Below are 20,867 nucleotides of genomic sequence, written 5' to 3' on the forward strand. Positions count from 1 at the left end.
TAAAATAAATGTCATCAAATTACTTGGGAACCAATGAGACTGGAGGGGTATTCTGTGGAGAAGTTTCTGACTGAGTTCTATTCTAAAGGATGCTCTCTACCAGGCAGCTAAGAAACAAGACAAACTGCTTCTAAACAAAGCAGGAATAAATTTTGACTAATTACATAAGTGGAGGCAGGCTTCTTAAAATTCTGGTTGGAGTTTGTTTCATGGATACAGTAAGCGATGCAGGTGTGACACGTGGGCAAATAGACTTCCTCAGAATTGTGCAATATTGTGTTCTTGAAGATTCTGTTCCATGGCGACAGCTGAAACAAAAAGAGGCCTTTCAGGTAAACTGCTTGTCTGGTTGTGACATAGGGAAATATCCAACCTGCAATGGGCTGTTCCTTTTCCAAACCAAAAACTAACCCAATTTCTGCTGGATGCCTCCATGATTGAGGCATTCCTTTCATGGCTGAGACATGCCCTCCTTGATTGTGACATTCTACCCATGCTGGGATATTGCCTCCATGGCTGGGATATTGCCTCCATGGCTGGGATATTTCCTCCATGGTTGGTTAGTGTGCTTACTCGCTGCATGTCTGCATGATGGGAGTTGGTGATATTTTGTGTGTTTGTGTGCAGGTTTGACCCTTGATGCTTGACCTATCCCAAAAGGTTTGCTTTTTTTTTGCCTCCATGTCATCATCAGTTGCTTCATTGCCTAAAGTCAGTGCCATCTAATTTATCCATTCAACTCACACCCCCTTCCTTCCCCCCGAATCAAAACCTAAACAGGTGTCCATATTTTTGATATCAGCCACACAGTGGTTGCACTGACCCATTTAACCATGGATTGTCATTTTTATTTTTAAAACATTTGTTGGACAATGTCTTCATCATCTGTGAAGAAATAATATTCAATCAATACAAATTTTCTCAAAATTTCCTAACACTCAAATTTAACACCTTCATCTTCTATTGCTAAGTAAACCAATTTTCAGCGGCTATGCTTAAAGATCATTATGACTTTTCAAAAATATACTTTTTTAAAAAAAATCTTATTTTTGTGTGTGAAAGCATTATTTTAAACTAATAGTATAATATAAGCTGGCCAATCCCATTGCGTGGGAACCTGGAATACATGATGATCACAGGACATGGGTTATGTGCACAGCAGACTACTTGTCACAGACCCAGCATGAAAAACACTAAACTGGAGTGATTTTGTTTTTATGCAGTTTCCATATAAAAAAAAATGCATGTTCTTCACTCTGATGAGTGCATGCTATCCCAAATGGTGTTAATCCAGAATGGGGAGCAGTAAACAGGGGTTTCTTTCTGACAGTAGTATCTTCATCCCATTTGTCTGTATATCTGTGCTTCTTTGTTGTCTTGTTTATCGTCTTGTCTTTTTGCACTTTACTGGGAAGTTGTTGTAACTTTATAAAATCATATCCTGGACTTAAGCTTCTGAAAGATGGCTGATTCACAGAGGTAGCAAGCTGATGACACCATTCCTTATCCACCTTTTTGAAACTTCCTGATGTAATTGCAGGCTTTTCCTTAGTTTGCTTTTTATCAAAAGAGCAATTCACCGAACTGATTTGAAGAAGGCCTAGATTTTTTTTTCAGAGTTTTGTCTTGAAACATGATAGCACAGGATCGAGGAACATTCCCCATCCACCCAACCTGTGCCATTATGTTTCTTGAAATGATGATGGCTGAAAGATGTAGAAATTAGTCTTGTTTGTCCAATTTAACTGAGAGAAATCACCAAGGACAAATGTTATTAAACAACAGGTTAAGCAAGATTTAAATTGGCTGAGGATATGGTTCCTTATTGCTTTAGCCTTCCTCTTGTGGTGGGGAAGGGGGAATAAATATTAAATGGGGCTGGAGCTCAGCATCAACAAACAAAATGGTACTTGGAGCTAAAAGAAACTCTAGCCAAATTGCCTTGGTTTTGATTATGTATGTAATGAATACTGACAAAATGTAATTTTGACTTAGGCAAATGTTGATAGGAGTTTAGCATTTTGTAGAGAAAATCATGGAGTGGCACTATGGGGACCAGGTTCCGAGACTCCTTAATGACTGTGTACATGCAAAATTCTCCCTACAAACATATTTCAAGCTGCTGCTGTGTATGCTTTCTGTACACCATGCCTGACAGTTTTTACTTGTACATGCTCATGTACGCTTTTGTTAATGTCTTGCAGCTCTAGCCTTTTTACCTGTCTGATGCTTGTACATATCATGTGCTTTAATGGTCTGTTTTCTGCACGCTGGAGTCATTCTGCATCTAACATTTGCCATGATAGCCTTGCCTCTTCCTGTGAGTTTAATCTATTCTCTTATCTTTAGTAACATTCCCTTCCCCTCCTGGAAGACAGTTATTTCCCTATGTTAAGACTGCAAGCAGATTGAAATGTAGATTAAGCTATGGGCCTCGGCTGGAGCCCCTCTGTGCGTGGGACCTACCCCTAACTGCAGTGGCTGAGAAAGACAGATATGGCTTTACCTGCCTTTAAAATAGTTGTGAACTAAAATCAGCATGATATAAGCTGTAATCTTACATTTCTCACCTTTCCTTCCAGCAGCTATTGTCTTTCTTTGTAGTTTTGTCACTTTTATTTAGTGAATAATGCTGGCTTTCGCAGTATCTCTTCTGTGGCTTATATGTTCTGAGGTTCATTTCTTCACTTCTCATTTTATTAAACTGAAAGCTTATCTTCAACAGAATTTCTGATTCTTGATACTTTTGGCCTAGTTTTAAAATGTTCAATCATTGTAGTGAGGAAAAGAAATCCTCCTGTCATTTTCATGAGAGGCAGTGAAGTAACATTGGTAATCTTGTCTGTTTTGTGATATGTTCATCTTGAATAGGGTTGCGTGAAAGTCTAATAGGGTGGAATGAGTGAGGGAACCAACACAAGGTGCTATCTAGATCACTATCCACTCTCTTCAAATACATAGTCAGATGCCAACGAAATAGAAATTGTATGACCCAGATCGTCCCACCTGCCAACTAAGTACATCCACATTTGATGGACAAAAATACATGTGAGAAATTTAAACAAATTAAAAATTGGGGGGAAAAGACCTCTAATTTGACAGTTGTCAGCTTGCATTTTAATCTCTGGAATGGATAGGTGCAAAATTAACAAGCTGCAGTATGAACTAAGTGTGAAGAACTTTGTAGCAGCAGGAAATTGTGATTCCTCTAGGTCTTAAGTTTTGCATTCAATGTAGTATTTTGTAGGCCAGTAGGGAGATACTGCATCTCCATGTGCCAATCACAAAACATAACTAAACTCCATCATTTCAAGAATTTTAACTTTTAGAACACAATGATGAGAAGCAAAATTTTAGTGTCCATGTTCAAAATCTCCAGTACTTGGATCGAGTCAATATATCACACTTCAATGAGCCCTGTAATCAGGGGTTAGACATATGAATAGGATACTTTTCTTTCTGGTACAACTCCAACCCTGTCCAAACAGTATTCTGTAGAAATAGCAGGCTACTCCTTTGCCATGTAGCTTCAATTGGCTCAAGTACTGGTAAATGTGGAATTTAATGTGGGATGTAAGATGTGAAGATCAGTGCCCTCGGAGAAGCTCTTCAGTACCTCTCCATTAGTGCATTTCTCATTCACAACCTTTTTGATGGCAAGTGGTAGTTATCTTAGTCAAGTCTGATAACACCCTACCCAACATTCAACAATTGCACTTTTCAGTGAAGTTTGTTGAATAGTAAGAAAGATATGAATTCTGCATCTTAATTTTTTTGTCCCTGTCTCCCTTGAGATAGGTCCAACTGTAAATGCTGAATGGCTGACTACAAATGCATCCAACATATGAGGGGAGGCATGGCGGTGGACTGAATCTGAAACATTTTATTGTGTGTGGCCCTGTACCTGGCAGTATCTTTACTATTGGTGATTATTGGTACACTGCGTTATAGCTTTTAGTCGAAGTTGTGTTTTGTGAATGGCAGCCATGGGACTCTTTGGTTCTTTAATTTATCTCCTTTATATGTTTGTTCTAATTGGATATTTCAAAGCCAAACTAACCAATCATCTAACACATAGTTTGTTTCCATGAAAGCTCTGCCCATGTAACAAATAACTAAAATAAGTCAATTGCTTGCAAATTTATTAAACAATAAAATCAATTTACAGTTTAGGTATTTGAAATATCCAAATGGTTTGTTCTGGTGTCTCATCCAGTTTCTTCTATTTTGATGGTAGTTGAGCCTACATGAACAGGATTTCTGTTTGTCTAGGAATTTTTAAAATCTTAGGTGTGTTCTGAGCAGATTACATAGTTTGTTTATTCTGTATAGTTACTGGTGTTGTCTGCTCGTGTGGAGTTGTCTTGTCTTGTATCTGACCATGTCTATGTTCATTTAAGACTGTTGCTAGAAAATGGCTTTTCATTAACAATTCTGATGGTGAAACTTCTGGCATTGAAACCTAAATACTTTTTTTCTCACTGACACTTACAACATCAGTTCTCTAACATTTATTTATATCCGAAATGCTGTACATCTCTATGACTCTATGACTCTAAATGATATGTTTCAAAATAATAGGGTATGAATTGGTCTTAGGCCACAGTACTAAATGGGCAAGAGTGAATCAGAAGCCCATTCCTATAAAGTTTACTTAAACAGAAAAGGAAATAGAGTGGGCTGTCCAGTTATTGTTTCTTCTCATGAGTCACAGCCCAATACTAATCCATCAACCACTTGTATGAAGATATACAACAACTTGACATGCCTTCTTGAAAAGTTTTGTCACCATCTGAGATTCTAGCAACAGTCTTTTGATTTTCATCATGATTATACTTTACAGCAAATGATGAACCCGTTACCACTTTAAAAGTCACTTCACTCAACTTTCCCAACATTAACACTAAACTAGTTCACTGTCACTTTTCTACACATGTCTAGATAATTCACCTTAGGAATGGAGGGAGGGATTGGTAGGTAGTGAGCCAAAGACTTAATGCTGCTTGAAGCCTGAAGAATCGTTGACACCACAATGACTGTCTTGGCTGTTGATTTTTTTTCAATGAATGTCATCACCACAGAAATAAAATTAGCCTATAATATCCCTTTTGGTGAGTGTGTTTTTTGTGCGTCAACTAATCGTGTGATTGGTGGGTTGCATGAAATTGTAATTCATTCAGCACTGTGCACAAGTTCACTGATTTTATTTTGTTTCAGTAGTTTTCTTTTCATTGTTCTCTACGGATTCAAGCACATCTCATTATCAACGGTCAGCGAAGTTGTTGAAGCACAAAGGTGTTGTACTTATACAAATATTGTACTTCGACCCATCTTAAGTGCTGGTCTTGGTACTGAACAAATGACTTTAAAACTGGTAAACTGCCATTTTTGGGTGAGCTCTCCAATACAAACTGTTCCATTTTTACAATGTATAATGTGGAAGTGCATCTTTGAAGATTTGTAATCCTTGCAAATTTTCAAGGTATTCTCCCACCCACACTTTGTCTAGTCTCCTGGCCCTTAGAGTTTGCATTATGGAGCATGCCTCACAGTGAATTTCATAAGGGAGGAGGTACTTTGAATCAATGGATGCTTTTGTACCACAGTCAGGATTTCAACAAATTACAATTCACAAGACTTCAACTGGAGTTTGCTACAATTAACACTGTTATTGCAAAAAGGTATCGATCTGCATAAAGTAATCTAGGCCAGGTATAACTGTTGATCTATAACGTGAGATCAACAGAGTTTGGTTAGAAGAAAAAGTCTGCACAACAGATTAAACAGTTCCTGTAACCATTGCATGGGATAGAGAAATATCAGCTTCTCTATCAGTCATACTGGCTTTTTCACTGATCCTAACACAAAGGCCCTTAACATAGAGGAAGAAGGTTGATCACAGTAGCAATGCAAGAGCCATTACTGTTACATTTTTTAGGTGGTTACTACATCTGTGATGTGCACAAACGTTAAGCAAATAACAGTTGCATTATGGTAGAAGATGCTCAACCTCAATCACTAAATACTGCTGTTGAGAAGTTCCCACATTGAAAATTATACTCCCTTAATATTATTGTGTTGCAATCATTGTGTGACCATCACAACATGAGCCTTACTCTCCCACCCTCCCAACCTTTGTGGATAACTGATTGGGAGTCTGCTGTAACTTGCCTACCTCCTGTTTATAACCTCCTGTCCTATTAATTTCACTTAGAACAATCATGATTTATTCTTTTTCCTCTATTATATTCTTCCATCCTACAAAATACATGGTTTTATCTAATTATAGTTCAAATATCTGTTTCAATCATAGGGAGCAGACAAATGAATTGTCAAATGCTGGAGCAAATCAGGAATGTTATCTGATGAAATATTCATATGTGTGTTCCTATTTTGTGGGAACCTTTTTAATACTTATTTCAAGGTGTTACATTTTCCTGCTGTGATTGTTTACTTGAGCCTCACTCACACATGTTTTTAACAATAATTCTGGTTTCACTGCTGCCTGTCTCTTCACCAACCCTTCCTCACTTTGGTAGCTTCATGGAGGACAGGTTCGACACTGCTGAGACCAGGTAATGTGTGCACCTTCTCTCAATCTCTGTTTCTCTCTTTCGTTTCTCTATTTCCCTCTTTATCTATGTATGTGTCTCTACATGTGTGCCCCTGAATGCATCTTTCTTTCAGTCTGAGTGTTTGTCTTTCTCTCTCTCTCTCTCTCTCCTTCTGTGCTGCTGTTTTGTCTCTCTCTGCCTCTCTCTGCTCACTGTCTGTTTTATTTAAGACTGGTCTCTTTAGTAATTTAAGCTGAACATTGTTGATGCTTTTGGTCACTGAGATTCAAATGCACAATGACAAGTGAAATGTTTTTTCACACTGTTGGTTTGAAAAACAGAATGTGATTTATATATTACAATGTATTCATTCTGCTATATGTTTTGTGGAAAAGAGAAGCACAATTCTGTCAGCTGTTCGCCAAAGCATTAACGATCCATTGTTGTTGTTAAGTCTTGTGATATGTCACCCAAGTCGCTGTATTAAAAATATGAAACTATACAGTGGTCTATTTATCAAAGAGCACATTACATCAAGCTCAGTATGATTTTCAGCTGGCACATGCACATTACACTATCTTGTGAACTAGTTATTATTAAATCGAGATTTTTAGCCTTGAGATAAATTCATCATATAATGGATCTTATCTTTATGAGGAAAGGTTTTGATTTGTTTGTTCTTGGGATGTGAGTATTGCTGGCAAGTTATATTGTGGTGTTGCTGATTTCCTTTCCAAGCATCTTTGTACTTTTTGATATTCCTAAATTGTGAACCAGTGTGGTTAAAGGTATTTAACATACATTAATTTCATATTTTTGAACTTGGATATTTAATTAAAAATAGAACCAGATGGAATTTGGTGAATTCTATGAAGTTTTTTTAAATTCAAACAGATTAGAAAATAATTTGGACAGTAATCTAAGTACATCAGTTTCAAGAAAACACATGACTGCTGTCAAGAGCCTGGTTGACCCTTAGGTATTAATATATAAAACATTAACACTGTTATGATTACAACAGGCAGAGTAAGCACTTTAATGCAATGACTTTAGATTTGACTTCAGAAATGAGGGGTCAAAGCTTTTGTTCAGAAGAATCTAAAGTTCATTTCAGAAAGTAAAATAGTTTCTCCTAGCAAATTATCCAAGTATTTTTCAGTTCAGTTCAACAAATCAGGTGCTACAACAGAAGTTGTTTCTAGTCTGTAAAGCTTCCAAACCAGAAGAGTTTATATCAAAATCTTCAAGTTGTGAGAAGTGATAAAGTTTAGTCCATCAGAATTTTGAAACATTCACGTTAATAAATTCAGAAAGGAGTCACAAAATTGTCTTTACGTAAAGAAAATTGTTAACAGTGTCAGTTAAGTAAGTATTCAAAAAGCTGAGAAAGGAATGATATTTCTCTGAGATTACATCTCTTTGACAGTGTTGGAAAATGGGTTGAAACCTTGTTTTAACATTTGTTTTAAGATCTTTCTAACTGTCATATGAAGCTTCTTTTTTTTATCTTTTATGTGAAAATTTATGTTCAGTTGTTAACATCTGCAGCATCATATGAATATTTTGTGACTAAATGCCATGTTAATCAATCTCAAAAATGAAATATATGATCTATCGAGCTAGGTTTCATTCTGGGATCTGAAATGTCCAGTATTGCAATCAACTGTGGTCATCATATCAGTAATATCTCAGAACTTCACTAACTTGTTCTTGAGATGCGTTGAACACAGTCTCAGTGTCTCCCTGTAATTTCCTATCCTTCCTATGGAAAGTGACCTGTGATTGCTCACCACCACTTAACTGCACAGAAGTTGGGATGATAAAGTGTGCTAGTGAATTACCTGTAAAAGTTCAGAACATAAACCTTCTAGACTTTGAGGACATTAAAACAGAGGAATACTCTCCAGTGTGGGAAGATTTCTCTGCTTAACAATGTGCAGCAATGTGTAAACATATTCTTTATAAAGGCGTTTAATCTCAGTGCATAGAGGAAAATTTCCTGTTATTTGAGCTTTCAGCAGATTTTGATGAAATTCCAAATTAAAGGCTCCTTAATCAGTAGAAAGTAATGGGAATGCTGGAAAAGTGCATGAACTGAGTAATAAAATGGTTAAGGATAGGAAATAAGGCTGGGTCCAAAATTAAACCGAATATGTTTAATACAAAATAATATCTCTGTTAAAACACTGGGTAAAGGAAACAGATGGAATTGCATCAAATAATCAAAGTAATCAAGGCTACTTGTTAGATTACAAGAATGTTGAGTAGAGTCCTGGAGGTTGCAAGGTAAATATTCTAGAGCACATAAACATAATTGTGGGGCATCAATCCAACAAGAAAATGCAGTGAGCAGACTCCACTTGGAGGTCAGTTGTCATAGCCTGGGATTCACAAATTAAAGGTGAGAGTGCAGTGAATGGCAGTATGAATTATTTTAATGTATAAGAACAGATATGAACAAAAGACCAAAATAATTTTAAGGCCAAAGTGAGGACTGCAGATGCTGGAGGTTAGAGATGAGAATGTAGTGCTGGAAAAGCACAGCAGGTCAGGCAGCATCTGAGGAGCAGGAGAATTGACATTTCGGTCAAAAGTCCTTCATCAGGAATGAACCCAAAATAATTTTAAGCTTTACTGTCTAAAGAGATGGTTTAAAGGGAGAATCTTATTAAAATTCATAAAATATTCAATAGTTTCAACAAGATAATGATGGGATTAGAGTTCTGAACTAATGAAAGAAACGATAATCCGTGATAAATACTTAGAATAATCTACCAGTTCTAGGTACCTTCAAATGCCATTGATGCTAAATTGAGAGAAATGTATATTAAAAGGGAAGGTTTCGGGCTAGTGATCTTTTGCCACCTTTGACGTTTATATTCTTGTAATATTTTTCTTCTCTATAATTCTTTAGATATTAATTTAAGATTGTCAAAAGGTCCTGTGCTAAATGCAGCTGATTAACATGACTTAATGTGGTTTTCATTGTGCCATTGCATATATTGGATGGGCCATTGCAAGAGATTGAATGCTATTATTTTTGATTATGTTGGTCAGATTATCTTCACCACATAATGTGGTGAGTGCTACTGTACTTCCTCTCATACTCCATAGAATGCAGTATGTATGATGGATCTGAGAAGTGATATGCTTTTATTGGGTGAAATCTACTAGTGCAAGGGATGAGAAGCCCATCAGATGGTAGACACAGGACATGCATTGTATTCTGTCAATTATTTGTTTTGGCTAATGGTACAAGTGAGATATTCCCACCCACCAACAAGGCACCGATTCAGTTGGTCTTACTTAGAAATCTTACCAGTCATTTGATCTACGTAATGGAGTTTGAACCACAAGTAAACTCCAAAACATTTTTCCGTGTTACCCATTCTTAAACATTGCAGTCTGGGGGAATAGCCTTCAGTATCTGAAATCAGGGACCAGTACTCTCAAATTACTTAGTAAGTGTACGATAGAGGTGCTGAAAGTGAATTTCAACTGCTGTGCAGTTTAGTGAATTTCTTAGCGAAGATAAGGTGGGTACAGTTTTATGCATTGCATGACAGGGCAAATAATTTATATTCTTGGTTACTTTGTTATCTGTTCCTGTTCCATGCCCTTGTCAATTATATTCTCAGATGATCTGTATATTTTGATTTCTTTGCGCTTGTTAAGGTGAGAATAATGCTATAAATCTGGTGCTTGAGTTTGACGCACACTGGTATTTTCAACCTGCTGCTTTGATGTAAATATGATTTTACAGACTGTCTGCCTATTTTACAAACTGCCGATATTTATTTCCATTTCCAAGTTGAAAATATACATCATTCAATTCATGATGAACTAAAGAATTGCCAGATAAATTGTGTTTGCGTTTGAGAGAGAAAATGAAGAATTTCTTTAAGTGAATGGTACCATGGCCAATTACAGATATTCTAGGATCAATCCAAAGCTTTGCCCATTTTATTTAATTAAAATTACTGTTTCAGAACAAAATTCCATGAAATGTAGCAATTCCTTTTCAATCTGGATAAATAAATGGGATACAAGAATATCATTCAAATTAACAGCCTGCAATACCAAATAACTGGTGGGATAATTTGTCCACAATGATAATGCGTCCACAATGATAATGCAATCCTGCCCTCACACAGTGAACCTGTAGTGGTTAGGAGAAGTAAACATTTTATTCCTGCCAGTATCAAAGAAAATGGTCCAAGCAGAGTGAAATTTACTCAAAGAAATACTCATCACCTCTTTAACCGTATTTAAGGAGTAGTGTGCACAAATGTTTAGTTTCTTTCTAGGTTCAAGTCAGTGCCAATTATTTTAATAATGACAGCGATTTAGCTGAAGCTTTACCTGTGTAAAATTCATTCTTATGTCAGTAGTCTTCCTCCATCAAATTCTGTACCATTTTTCCCAGGATGACCGAAGATCTCTCTAGAATTCTTTTTTTCACATATAAACTATGGTCCTTACTAAATATAACATTGCCAGAGCAGTTCTTGTCCTAGAATATTGAATCCATTATCACTCTATAGAAGGGGAACTATCTTAACAGGCTGATTGTAGAATATCTAATTGAATTCGGATGTTAGATGTTAAATAAAAATACAGCCAGATGGAATTTGGTGAGTTCTATGAAGGTTTTCGTTTGAAAAGTTTAGAAAGTAATTTGGACAGTGACATAAATACATCAGTTTTAAAAAGATATATGACTACAGCCAAGTTTCTGGTCGACCTTATAGTGTTAATAAATAAAGTGCTAATACTGTTGTGATTATGACAGGCAGAACAGTGCAATGATTTTAGATTTTACTTCAGAACAGAAGGTTCAAAGCTTTTATTCAGAAGAATCTAGAGTTCAGTTTAGAAAGTAGAATAGTTTCTCCGAGCAAGTGATTCAAATACATTCCAGTTCAGTTCACGGAACCAGGCATGTCAACAGAAATTGTTTCTAGCCTATGAAGCTTCTAAGAATTTGTATAGAAATATTCAAGTTGTGAGAACTGCTTAAGTTTAGTGAATCAGAAGTTTGAAAAATTATATCAGGAAACTCAAAGGTTTCAAAAATTGTCTTTATAGTAAAGAAACTTGTTGATAGTGTCAGTTAAGTAAGGATTCAAAAAGATGAGAAAGGAATGATATTTCTCTGGGATTACATCTCTTTAATAGATGGTGTCAAAGCCTTTGATCTTTGTTTTCAGATGTTTCTAACTGTCATATAAAGCTTTGTTTGTTAATTTCTTTTGTGTAAAAACTTATATTTAGTTGTTAACACCTGCAGCCTCATATTAATATATTTTAGTGACTAAATGCCATGTCAATTAATCTCAAAAATGAAACATATCATCTATTAAGCTAGGTTTAATTCAGGGATCAGATTTGTCTAGTATTACTCTCAGCTGGGATCATAATACCAGTAACGTCTATAATAAATTATCTGTAAATTGCATCCAGTTCACTTGTTCCTATTAGAGAAGGAGCAAATCTTGTCCTTCTCTTGTGTAATAAGACAGGGCAACTGACTGAAGTGACGGTAGGGGAACACTCTGTGTCTAGTGAACATAGTTCTCTTAGTTTTAAAATAATTATGGAAGAAGACGAGCCTTCCTTAAAAGTTAAAGTTTTTAATTGGGGTAAGGCAAATGTTAATGTTATGATTCAAGAACCTTCAAATGTTGATTGGAGTAAACTGTTTGCAGCTAAAGGAATGTCTGATAAGTGGGAGGCTTTCAAAAGTCTGACAACGAGAGATCAGAGTCATTATGTTCCTGTTACAGTGAAAGGTAAGGATGGGGAACAATGGCTGAATAATGACATTAAAAGGTTTTAGCCAAGAATAAAAAGAATCAGATATCAAATTTGGATAACTGGGTTCAAATTCATTTCTTGAATAGTACAAAGAGTGTAGAGCATTCTTAAGAGGGAGATCAGGGAGGCAATGAAGAGATATGACATAGCCCTGGCATATAAAGTGAAGAATAATCCAGAGATTCTATAAGTGCATTAAGAACAAAAGAGCAACTAGAGAGAATAGGGCACCTTAAAGAATACAGAGGTCGTCTTTGTGTTGAACCTCAGGAGATGGGAGAGATATTAATATTTTGTGTTGGTTTTTACTGTGGAGAAAGAAATAGAGGTAAGAGTACTCACTGAAATAAATATTAATGTTTTGAAAACAGTCCACATTACAGAAGAGGAAGGTCTTAGAAAATATAAAGGTGGACAAATCTCTGGTACCTGATCTCATGTATCCCAGGACATTTTAGAAAGTTAGAGAGGAAATTACTGGGCCCCTTGCAGAAATACTTGCATCATCTGTAATTACGGATGAGGTGGTAGATGACTGGAGAGTGGCTAATGTTGTGCCTTTGTTTAAGAAGGGACGTAAAGAGAACCCTGTGAACTATAGACATATGAGTCTGACTTCGCTGATCGGTAAGCTGTTAGTGGTGCATCTGAAAGAAATGCACTTGGAGAAGGAAAGAATGATTATAGAAATTCAGCATGGTTTTGTGTGAAGGAATTAGTGTTTCACAAATGATTGAGTTTTTTGAGGAAGTAACCAAGAAGATTGATGAGGGCAGAGCAATAAACATTGTTTACTTGGACTTTAGTAAAGCCTTTGACAAGATTTCGCATTGTCGACTAATTAGTAAAGTTAGATGATGTGGGATTCAGGGTGAGCTTGCAAATTGGATACAAAATTGGCTTAATGGCAGAAGACAGTGGTGGTGGAGGGTTGGTTTTTGGACTGCTTGGCCTGTTACCAGCAGTGTTCCGAATGGATTGAACCTGGGTTTATTTCTGTTTATCATTTATATAAATGATTTAGATCAGAATATAGAAGACATGGTTAATAAGTTTGCAGATGACATCAAAATTGATGGTATAGTGGAAACTGAAGAAGGTTACCTAAGGTTATTAAAGAGATCTTGATCAATTGGGTCAATGGGTTGAGGAGTGGCAGATGGAGTTTAATTTGGATAAATAAATGTGAGATATTGCATTTTGGAAACAGACAAGGGTAGATCTTATACAATTAAAAGTCGGGTCTTGGGTAGCATTGTAGAACGGAGAGACATGGAGGTTCAGGTACATAATCCTTTGAAGTCTCCATCACATGTAAGTAGGGTGCTTGAGAAGGCATTAGCATGTTTGCCTTCATTGCTCAGACCTTTGAGTAAAGGAGTTGGGATGTCATGTTGAGATTGTACATGATGTTGGTGAAGCTTCTTCTGCAGGACTATGTCCAGTTCTAGTTGCCCTGCTATAGGTAGGATATTATTAAGCTGGAGAGGGTTCAGAAGAAATTTACAGGATGTTGCCAGGAATGGAGGGTTTGAGTTATAAGAAAAGGCTGGATAGGCTAGGACTTTTTTCATTGGAGTGAAGGAGGTTGAGGAGTGACCTCATAGAGTTCTATAAAATCATGAAGGGTACAGGTAAGGTGACTGGCAGGCGTATTTTCCCTAGGGTGGGGGATTTCAAGACTATGGGCATATTTTTAAGGTGAGAGGAGAAAGATTTAAAAAAGAAATGAGGGCCAGTTTCTTTACTCAGAGTGATGTGTGTATGGAATGAACGTCCAGAGGAAGTGGTCGATCTAGGTACAATTACAACATTTAAAAGACACCTGGACAAGTATATGAATATGAAATGTTCAGAGGGATACGCAAGCTGTGGGGCAAGTTTAGTTTTGGATTATATTCAGCATGGACTGGTTGGCCCAAAGTGTCTGTTTCTATGCTGTATGACGCTATGACTCTTCATATGGGATTGGCTTTGCTCTGTGTTGGTTTGATAACATAATACTTTAATCTCCGCTATCAATGAGAGTGGGGAGCAGCTGCCTGCCAAATTGTTGGACGAGATATATCCACATGTATGTTTACCTAAATGAAACTGTCCTCAGAAAAACAGAAACTAGCAGTGACCTATCATTTTATTGGAGACAGAATATCCATATTACTTTTCATCTCCAATGTAATAATCTAGTGTAGCAACTATTTAGTTCTAATACTACTTGCAAAATTGGTTCTCTCTCAGGCCCAGGACCAACTGTTTGATGTTGCTGTGATTTCCAAGATGTTGGCAGTCCAAAATTCAGCTGATGATAATTTCCATCGTTGATTCGATTTTAAAACTCTGTTCTGCTCTGAGAGACTTGTTTTTCATGATTTGTTTTCCCTTCTGTAATTTGGATTAGCACACCTATTGAGCACGCTCAGCCAGCTTCGTCAGCATCCAGCCCTGCCTATGCTGCTATGCCTGTTGCTTCAGCCAATACGCCTGCTGTCGCTAACCTGATGGCATCGCCGATCTCACCACCTACTGCTGCCGGTCAAGATCGTACTGCTGTGCCAGCCTCCCCTGCTCTGCAAAGGTATTGATTTTCTGCAAAAAAGATAGTTGCTCTATCCATTTAGTAATGACCTGGTTTTACAGGACCCCCTTTGCCTCTTTGAGGGCAGACTCAACTGCTACTGCGTCTTTGTCTGTTCCGTTTATGTGCAAGTATAACTGTGTCCTTAGCAGGCATTCTCTGTAATGTGGGAAATTACAATTCTAGACACCAGGTAGCATTGAGTCTCTCAGTACCAGGAGTCCTGCCAGAGGGCAAGAATCTGGCATGATCCTGAGGAAATCTTAAGGGTCCTGTTCATGAACAATAAAACTTACACTACATTACTGAAGAAGTGGAGTCATTTCAAGGGGTACAAGACCCATGATGTTGGAGAGGAAAGAGCAGCTTTTTATGTCTTTTAGTTGGTCCAGAACCACAGATAAAGGAATGTTCTCGAAAGAGAGGGTGATATGTCTACTCTTCCTCCAAAGATGCATTGGCGGGTGGGGGAATTGGCGTGGATTGTAAACCGTTACTCCAGTGACTGCAACCTTCCCTCATTTCCTGATCTCTCGGGAAATTAGATGGCTCTCCTACATAATCTAATTTACATGTAATGCACAGGATTGGAGTAGCCAACTGCCATCCCTGTGAAAAAATGTAGGACTAATGGAGAGATGATGTTAGATATCACCTCACTTTAACTATGATACCTCAAACAAGTTAGGGAGATCCAATATGTCCAAAATACCCTGCCTACGACTACCCATAATATTGCCCTGATTTCAGCTAATAATCTGAAGCCTTGAATTATCTGGTTTTTGGGGTTTCACATCACAGAATACTTTTGCATTCAACTGACAGAGCCTCCATGGCTGTCTCAGCAGACAGGTTTTCAAAAGGCCCATTGGTGAGTTTGGAATCCAATATCTACCATTAATTTACTGCCCAAAGAAAGGTTAATACTGTAAACCTGACTCACAATTTGTTAGATGGAGTTATTAGGTAAAGGAATGTCAGTAATTATTCTCAAATGTCAGGGTGACTGATGTTGCAAGGTGTGCCACCTGCAGGAATTTTAAGGAAGTGCTGGCAACCTAACAAACACAGACATAAACCCTGACACATTTATACAGATATGTAGTCAAAAGGTGTGGCGCTGCAAAAGCACAGCAGGTCATAGGCAGCATCCGAGGAGCAGGACAGTCAATGTTTCGGTCATAAGCCCTTCATTAGGAATGTGGAGGGGGCTGAGAGATAAATAGGAGGGTGGGGAGTTGGGGTTGGGGGAAAGATAGCTGAGAAGACAAAAGGTCAATGCATGTGTGGGATGATAGTGATAGGTCGGTAAAGAGGGTGAAGTGGATAGGTGGGAAGGAAGATGGACAGGTAAGACAGTTCAAGAGGCTGGTGCCAAGTTAGAGGGTTGGATCTGGGATGAGGTTGGGTGACAGAAGATTAGGAAGCTCATAAAGTCAGTGTTGATGCCGTGTGGTTGATGGATCCCAGGGCAGAAGATGAGGCATTTTCCTCCAGTTGTCGGGTGGCTTGAATTTGACAGTGGAAGTGGTCCAGGACTTGCATGTCCTTGGAGGAGTGGGAGGGGGAGTTGAAGTGGTTGGCCACAGGGTGGTGGGGTTTTTTGGTGCATGTGTCCCAGGGATGTTCCTTGAAATGCTCTAAGAGTAGGTGTCCTGCCTTCCCGATGTAGAGAAGACCACATCGAGAGCAATGGATACTGTAGATGAGGTGTTTGGATATCAAGGAAAATCTGTTCTGGATGTGAAAAGATCCTTTGGGGACTAGGACAGAGATGACAAAGGAGGTGTGGGTGCAGAAACCCACCCTCCACATGTGGTAACGTCCCTTATTGCTGCAAGAGGTGTAAACCTTGTCCAAGTCTCCAAAGGTTTGTTTTCACATCAGGCAGAGATTTCCCTGCGCATCCAAACACCTCATCTACTGTGTCCATTGCTCTTGATGTGGTCTCCTCTACATAAGAGAGACGGGACGCCAACTCGTGGTATGTTTCAGGGAATATCTCTGGGACACATGCACCAAACAACCCCACCACCCTGTGGCTGAACACTTCAACACCCCCTCCCAATCCACCAAGGATATGCTAGTCCTGGGCTGCCTCCACCGCCAAATCCAAGTCACCTGACCACTAGAGAGAGAACGCCTCATCTTTTGCCTTGGGACCCTTCAAGCACATGCCATCAACCTTGACTTCACTAGCTTCCTAATCCCCCCCTCCCCTCACCTCATCCCAGATACAGACCTCCAACTCGGCACCGCCCTCTTGAACTGTCCTATCTTCCTCCCCATCGATTGACTCTACCGTCCCCACCATGCGCCTATATATCTCTCAGCCCTCTATCTATTCCCTCCTCCACCCCCCCCCCCCCCCCCCCACACACACACACACACACACACACTCTCCTGATGAAGGGCTTATGCACAAATCGTCATCTCTCCTGCTCCTCTGATGCTGCCTGACCTGCTGTACTTTTCCAGCGCCACACATTTTGACTCTGATCTCCAGCATCTGCAGTCCTCACTTTCTTCCTCATATGCAAATATATAAACACACATTCACACATACACAAACATTTCCTAGATTTTGAAATGACTGATGGCTTTCCTCATTGGGAAACTGGATTTGGAATTGAGTTAACTGTCAATTATCTTTTAACTGACTATTTGGGATTGACCCTAAAGTAACCTTACAGTACTGATTGATGAGAAGTAGAATTATCACTGGACTCTGAGACACTTCCACACACTAACCATATAAGCAAATAGCCCAACAGGTGGAGGAGGCCACTGGGACAGTAGTTATGAAGAAGGATCACTGGACTCTAAAACAGTGACTCTGATTTCTCTCTACAGATGCTGCCAGACCTGCTGAGCTCTTCCAGCAATTTCTGTTTTTGTTTGAGATGGATAGGGCTACTGGAGCTAGAGAAGCTGTGGGAAGTACATGTACATCCCATGCTCCATGCTAGTAAGGTGCCATTTTCTAGTTGATGCTCATGTAAGGTCTCATGGTCTTGGCTGTGAGGTTGTGAGATGCACCATAGTTGGGACAAATAGGCACTCTGTAAGGTAAAGAATGAATACACTCAAGGATTTTTCAAATGGATATGTTTCCATTTTAAACAGAGGGGTCTCTGCATTTGTGGAACTTAACCCAGCTAACAAAAACCTGCCGCGTTTGTCATTGAGAAGTTCTACACGTATTTGTCTTTAATTTATTCACTATTACATTCCATCGTGGAACTATAGAGGTTTACAGTTGTAGCCCCTCAGGTCTGGGTCAGCTTTTGCTCAAATAATCCAAAACTAACCTCCTGCCTTACGTTTGGTGCATCTGCTTTGTATGTTTGACTGTTCATTCCATCACTTCAACTATTCCCAATGGCAAAGCATTCCACACTCTAATAACTGACTACAATATGTTTCTCTTAACATCCTCACTCTTTTAGTGACTCTTTTAAGTTGATAAGTGACTCCCTAACAATGGAAATAACCTTACATCGTTCATTCAGCAAAACCTTTCATAAATTTAAATGGTCTATTAAATTTTGTTAACCTTCTCAACTCCAGTGGAAGAGTACCCCTGCCTTGTAATTTTAGATCTTCATCCTGGAATCATTTTGCTTAATCTATAAACTGAAGTTTGGTCTTAACGTTCAATCTATAATTGGTATACTTTAATCCACAGTACTTCTAATGGTTGCCTAATATTTGCCCAGTGCAAATTTTGAATTATCTCCTTCCACTTTCTTTATCAAAACTGACACACATAATGTTGGAGAAACTCAGGTCTAGCAGTATCTGTGAAAAGAGAAACAGTGAACATTTCAAATCTGGTATGATTCTTCAAACTTTCTTTGTATTATCCAAAATGCTATTTGGCAATTTTATAGATTTATCATCCATATACTTTCATTTGCAGCCATGGGTTTCCAGTGCACCACACCCTACAACAACATGCATTTTTTCTACTTGTTATGAATTTTGCTGTGCTGCGGCTATCCGCTCAGGTTCATTTTGGAGCCTGCTTTTTTTTGCTAAACTTGACTCCTTACTTTGCTGTCTGTCTTCCCCACTGTGCAAAGTATATTGCTACCTGTTGCTTTTCTATCCTGTAGTTAAATGATAACAGAATTTAAAGAATAGGAACATCCTGGCCTATGGTGGTATTTATATTTCTTACCAAACTCTAAAGATCATTGTAGGAACACAAACTATTATCCATTAGAGTTTAAGTCTTTTAAGAGAATGTAATTTTTCCTCTGACAATAATCAAACAAAACCTTTGTCGGATTATTCCATGATTAATTGACTGATATGTTTCTACCTTGATTGTAAATATTTTCTAATCAACCTGTTTAGTTATTACAAAATTGTGGAGTAAATAGGACTTGAATCTGAGCCTTCTGGCCCAGAGGTAGGGAAACTACCACTGCACTACAGGGCCCCCTGCTCTGCTTGTACAGTTAGGTTGAAAAATTTAAAGGTACAATATAGTTATAGACGATTTGACCCGATCAGTTTATATCACTGTCTACCCTCCACATAAGAAAATAATTCTAATCGTGTTTACCTGAATTGTTGCCCCATCCTTTTCATCACACCTTAGTTAACTCATCTATCTCATCTAATCTTGAATGCTGACAGTTTCCAGTTAAACCACAGACCCTGGAATTGAATTCCACAGCCTCAAAACTGTGTGGGTGAAAATACTTCTCCTGCCTTCTGTTCAAAATCTGTTATATTTGTCACTTAACAACAGCACATTGTTTGAGAACCTTCAACTACTGAAAAGCACTGTTCCTTTTTTGTCCATTTAGTCCTTTCAGAATTTTAATTAATTTATTATTTTCTGTAATGTGCATTTTCCTTATTATAAAAGTAGATTTTTATTTATTCTATAAGATTTGTTCTTTCTTAAACCCAGAGACATCTTAGTCAATCTCATTGTACTAACACTGAAGCCTTATACTAACTGAGGTCTTATTCAGGTTTAACATTTTGGATTTTATAATCTATACCTTATGATAAAAGTAGAATTTTTGACAGATCTGTCAATTTTTGTGAACCTGTAATTCCAATTCGTCTGCTTATCTTCAACATCAAATCTACTTCCATTCAGACTAAAATAACTGCTTTTTAAAAATCAAAATATATAAGTCTACACACTTGTTTTCCTTATAGTGCTTTTAAAAGTGTACTGGATTATCGAGATTTGAGAAGATTTGTAGCTCAGGTTGAGGTTCTGGATGTAGGTTTGCTCGCTGTGCTGGAAAGTTCAGTTTCAGACATTTCGTCACCATACTAGGTAACATCATCCGTGAGCCTCTGGTGAAACGCTGGTGGTATGGCCTGCTTTTTATTTATGTATTTAGGTTTCCTTGGGTTGGTGATGTCATTTCTTGTGGTGATGTTATTTCTGTTCTTTTTCTCAGGGGGTGGGAAATGGTATCCAAGTCAATGTGTTTGTTGATAGAATTCCAGTTAGAGTGCCATGCTTCTAAGGATTCTCGCATGTGTCTCTGTTTGACTTGTCCTAGGACGGATGTGTTGTTCCAGTCAAAGTGGTATCCGTCCTCATCTATAATGTAAAGGTACTACTGAGAGTGGGTCATGTCTTTTTGTGGCTAGTTGATATTCATGTAACCTGGTGGCTAGTTTTCTGCCTGTTTGTCCAATGTAGTATTTCTAAATAAATAAACACATAAACAAAAAAATGGACCAATGTTTCACCTGGAGGCTCACTGATGATGTTATCGAATATGAAGATGAAACGTCTGAAACTGAACCTTCTAGTTCAGTGAGCAAATCTACATCCCGTACTGGATTATGTTGAGTCAGATTTGTGTTAGCAGAAGTTTGCCAATTTATGTGAGCACAGAGAATTAAGAGTGTTCTCGAGGTGCTGCCTAGATGGGGAA

General features: G+C 38.1%; 1 protein-coding gene across 1 annotated transcript in view; it reads left to right on the forward strand.

The window, feature by feature from the left end:
- Positions 1-20,867, forward strand: part of ldb3a (LIM domain binding 3a) — a 176,023-nt gene that overhangs the window by 111,224 nt on the left and 43,932 nt on the right. Inside the window, exon 11 of the mRNA XM_060854110.1 lies at positions 14,770-14,946. Coding sequence (XP_060710093.1) covers positions 14,770-14,946 — 177 coding nt within the window. The remainder of the gene's footprint in view (positions 1-14,769; positions 14,947-20,867) is intronic.

The sequence above is a fragment of the Hemiscyllium ocellatum genome, chromosome 43 (assembly GCF_020745735.1).
Source record: "Hemiscyllium ocellatum isolate sHemOce1 chromosome 43, sHemOce1.pat.X.cur, whole genome shotgun sequence".
NCBI classification, from domain to species: Eukaryota; Metazoa; Chordata; class Chondrichthyes; order Orectolobiformes; family Hemiscylliidae; genus Hemiscyllium; species Hemiscyllium ocellatum.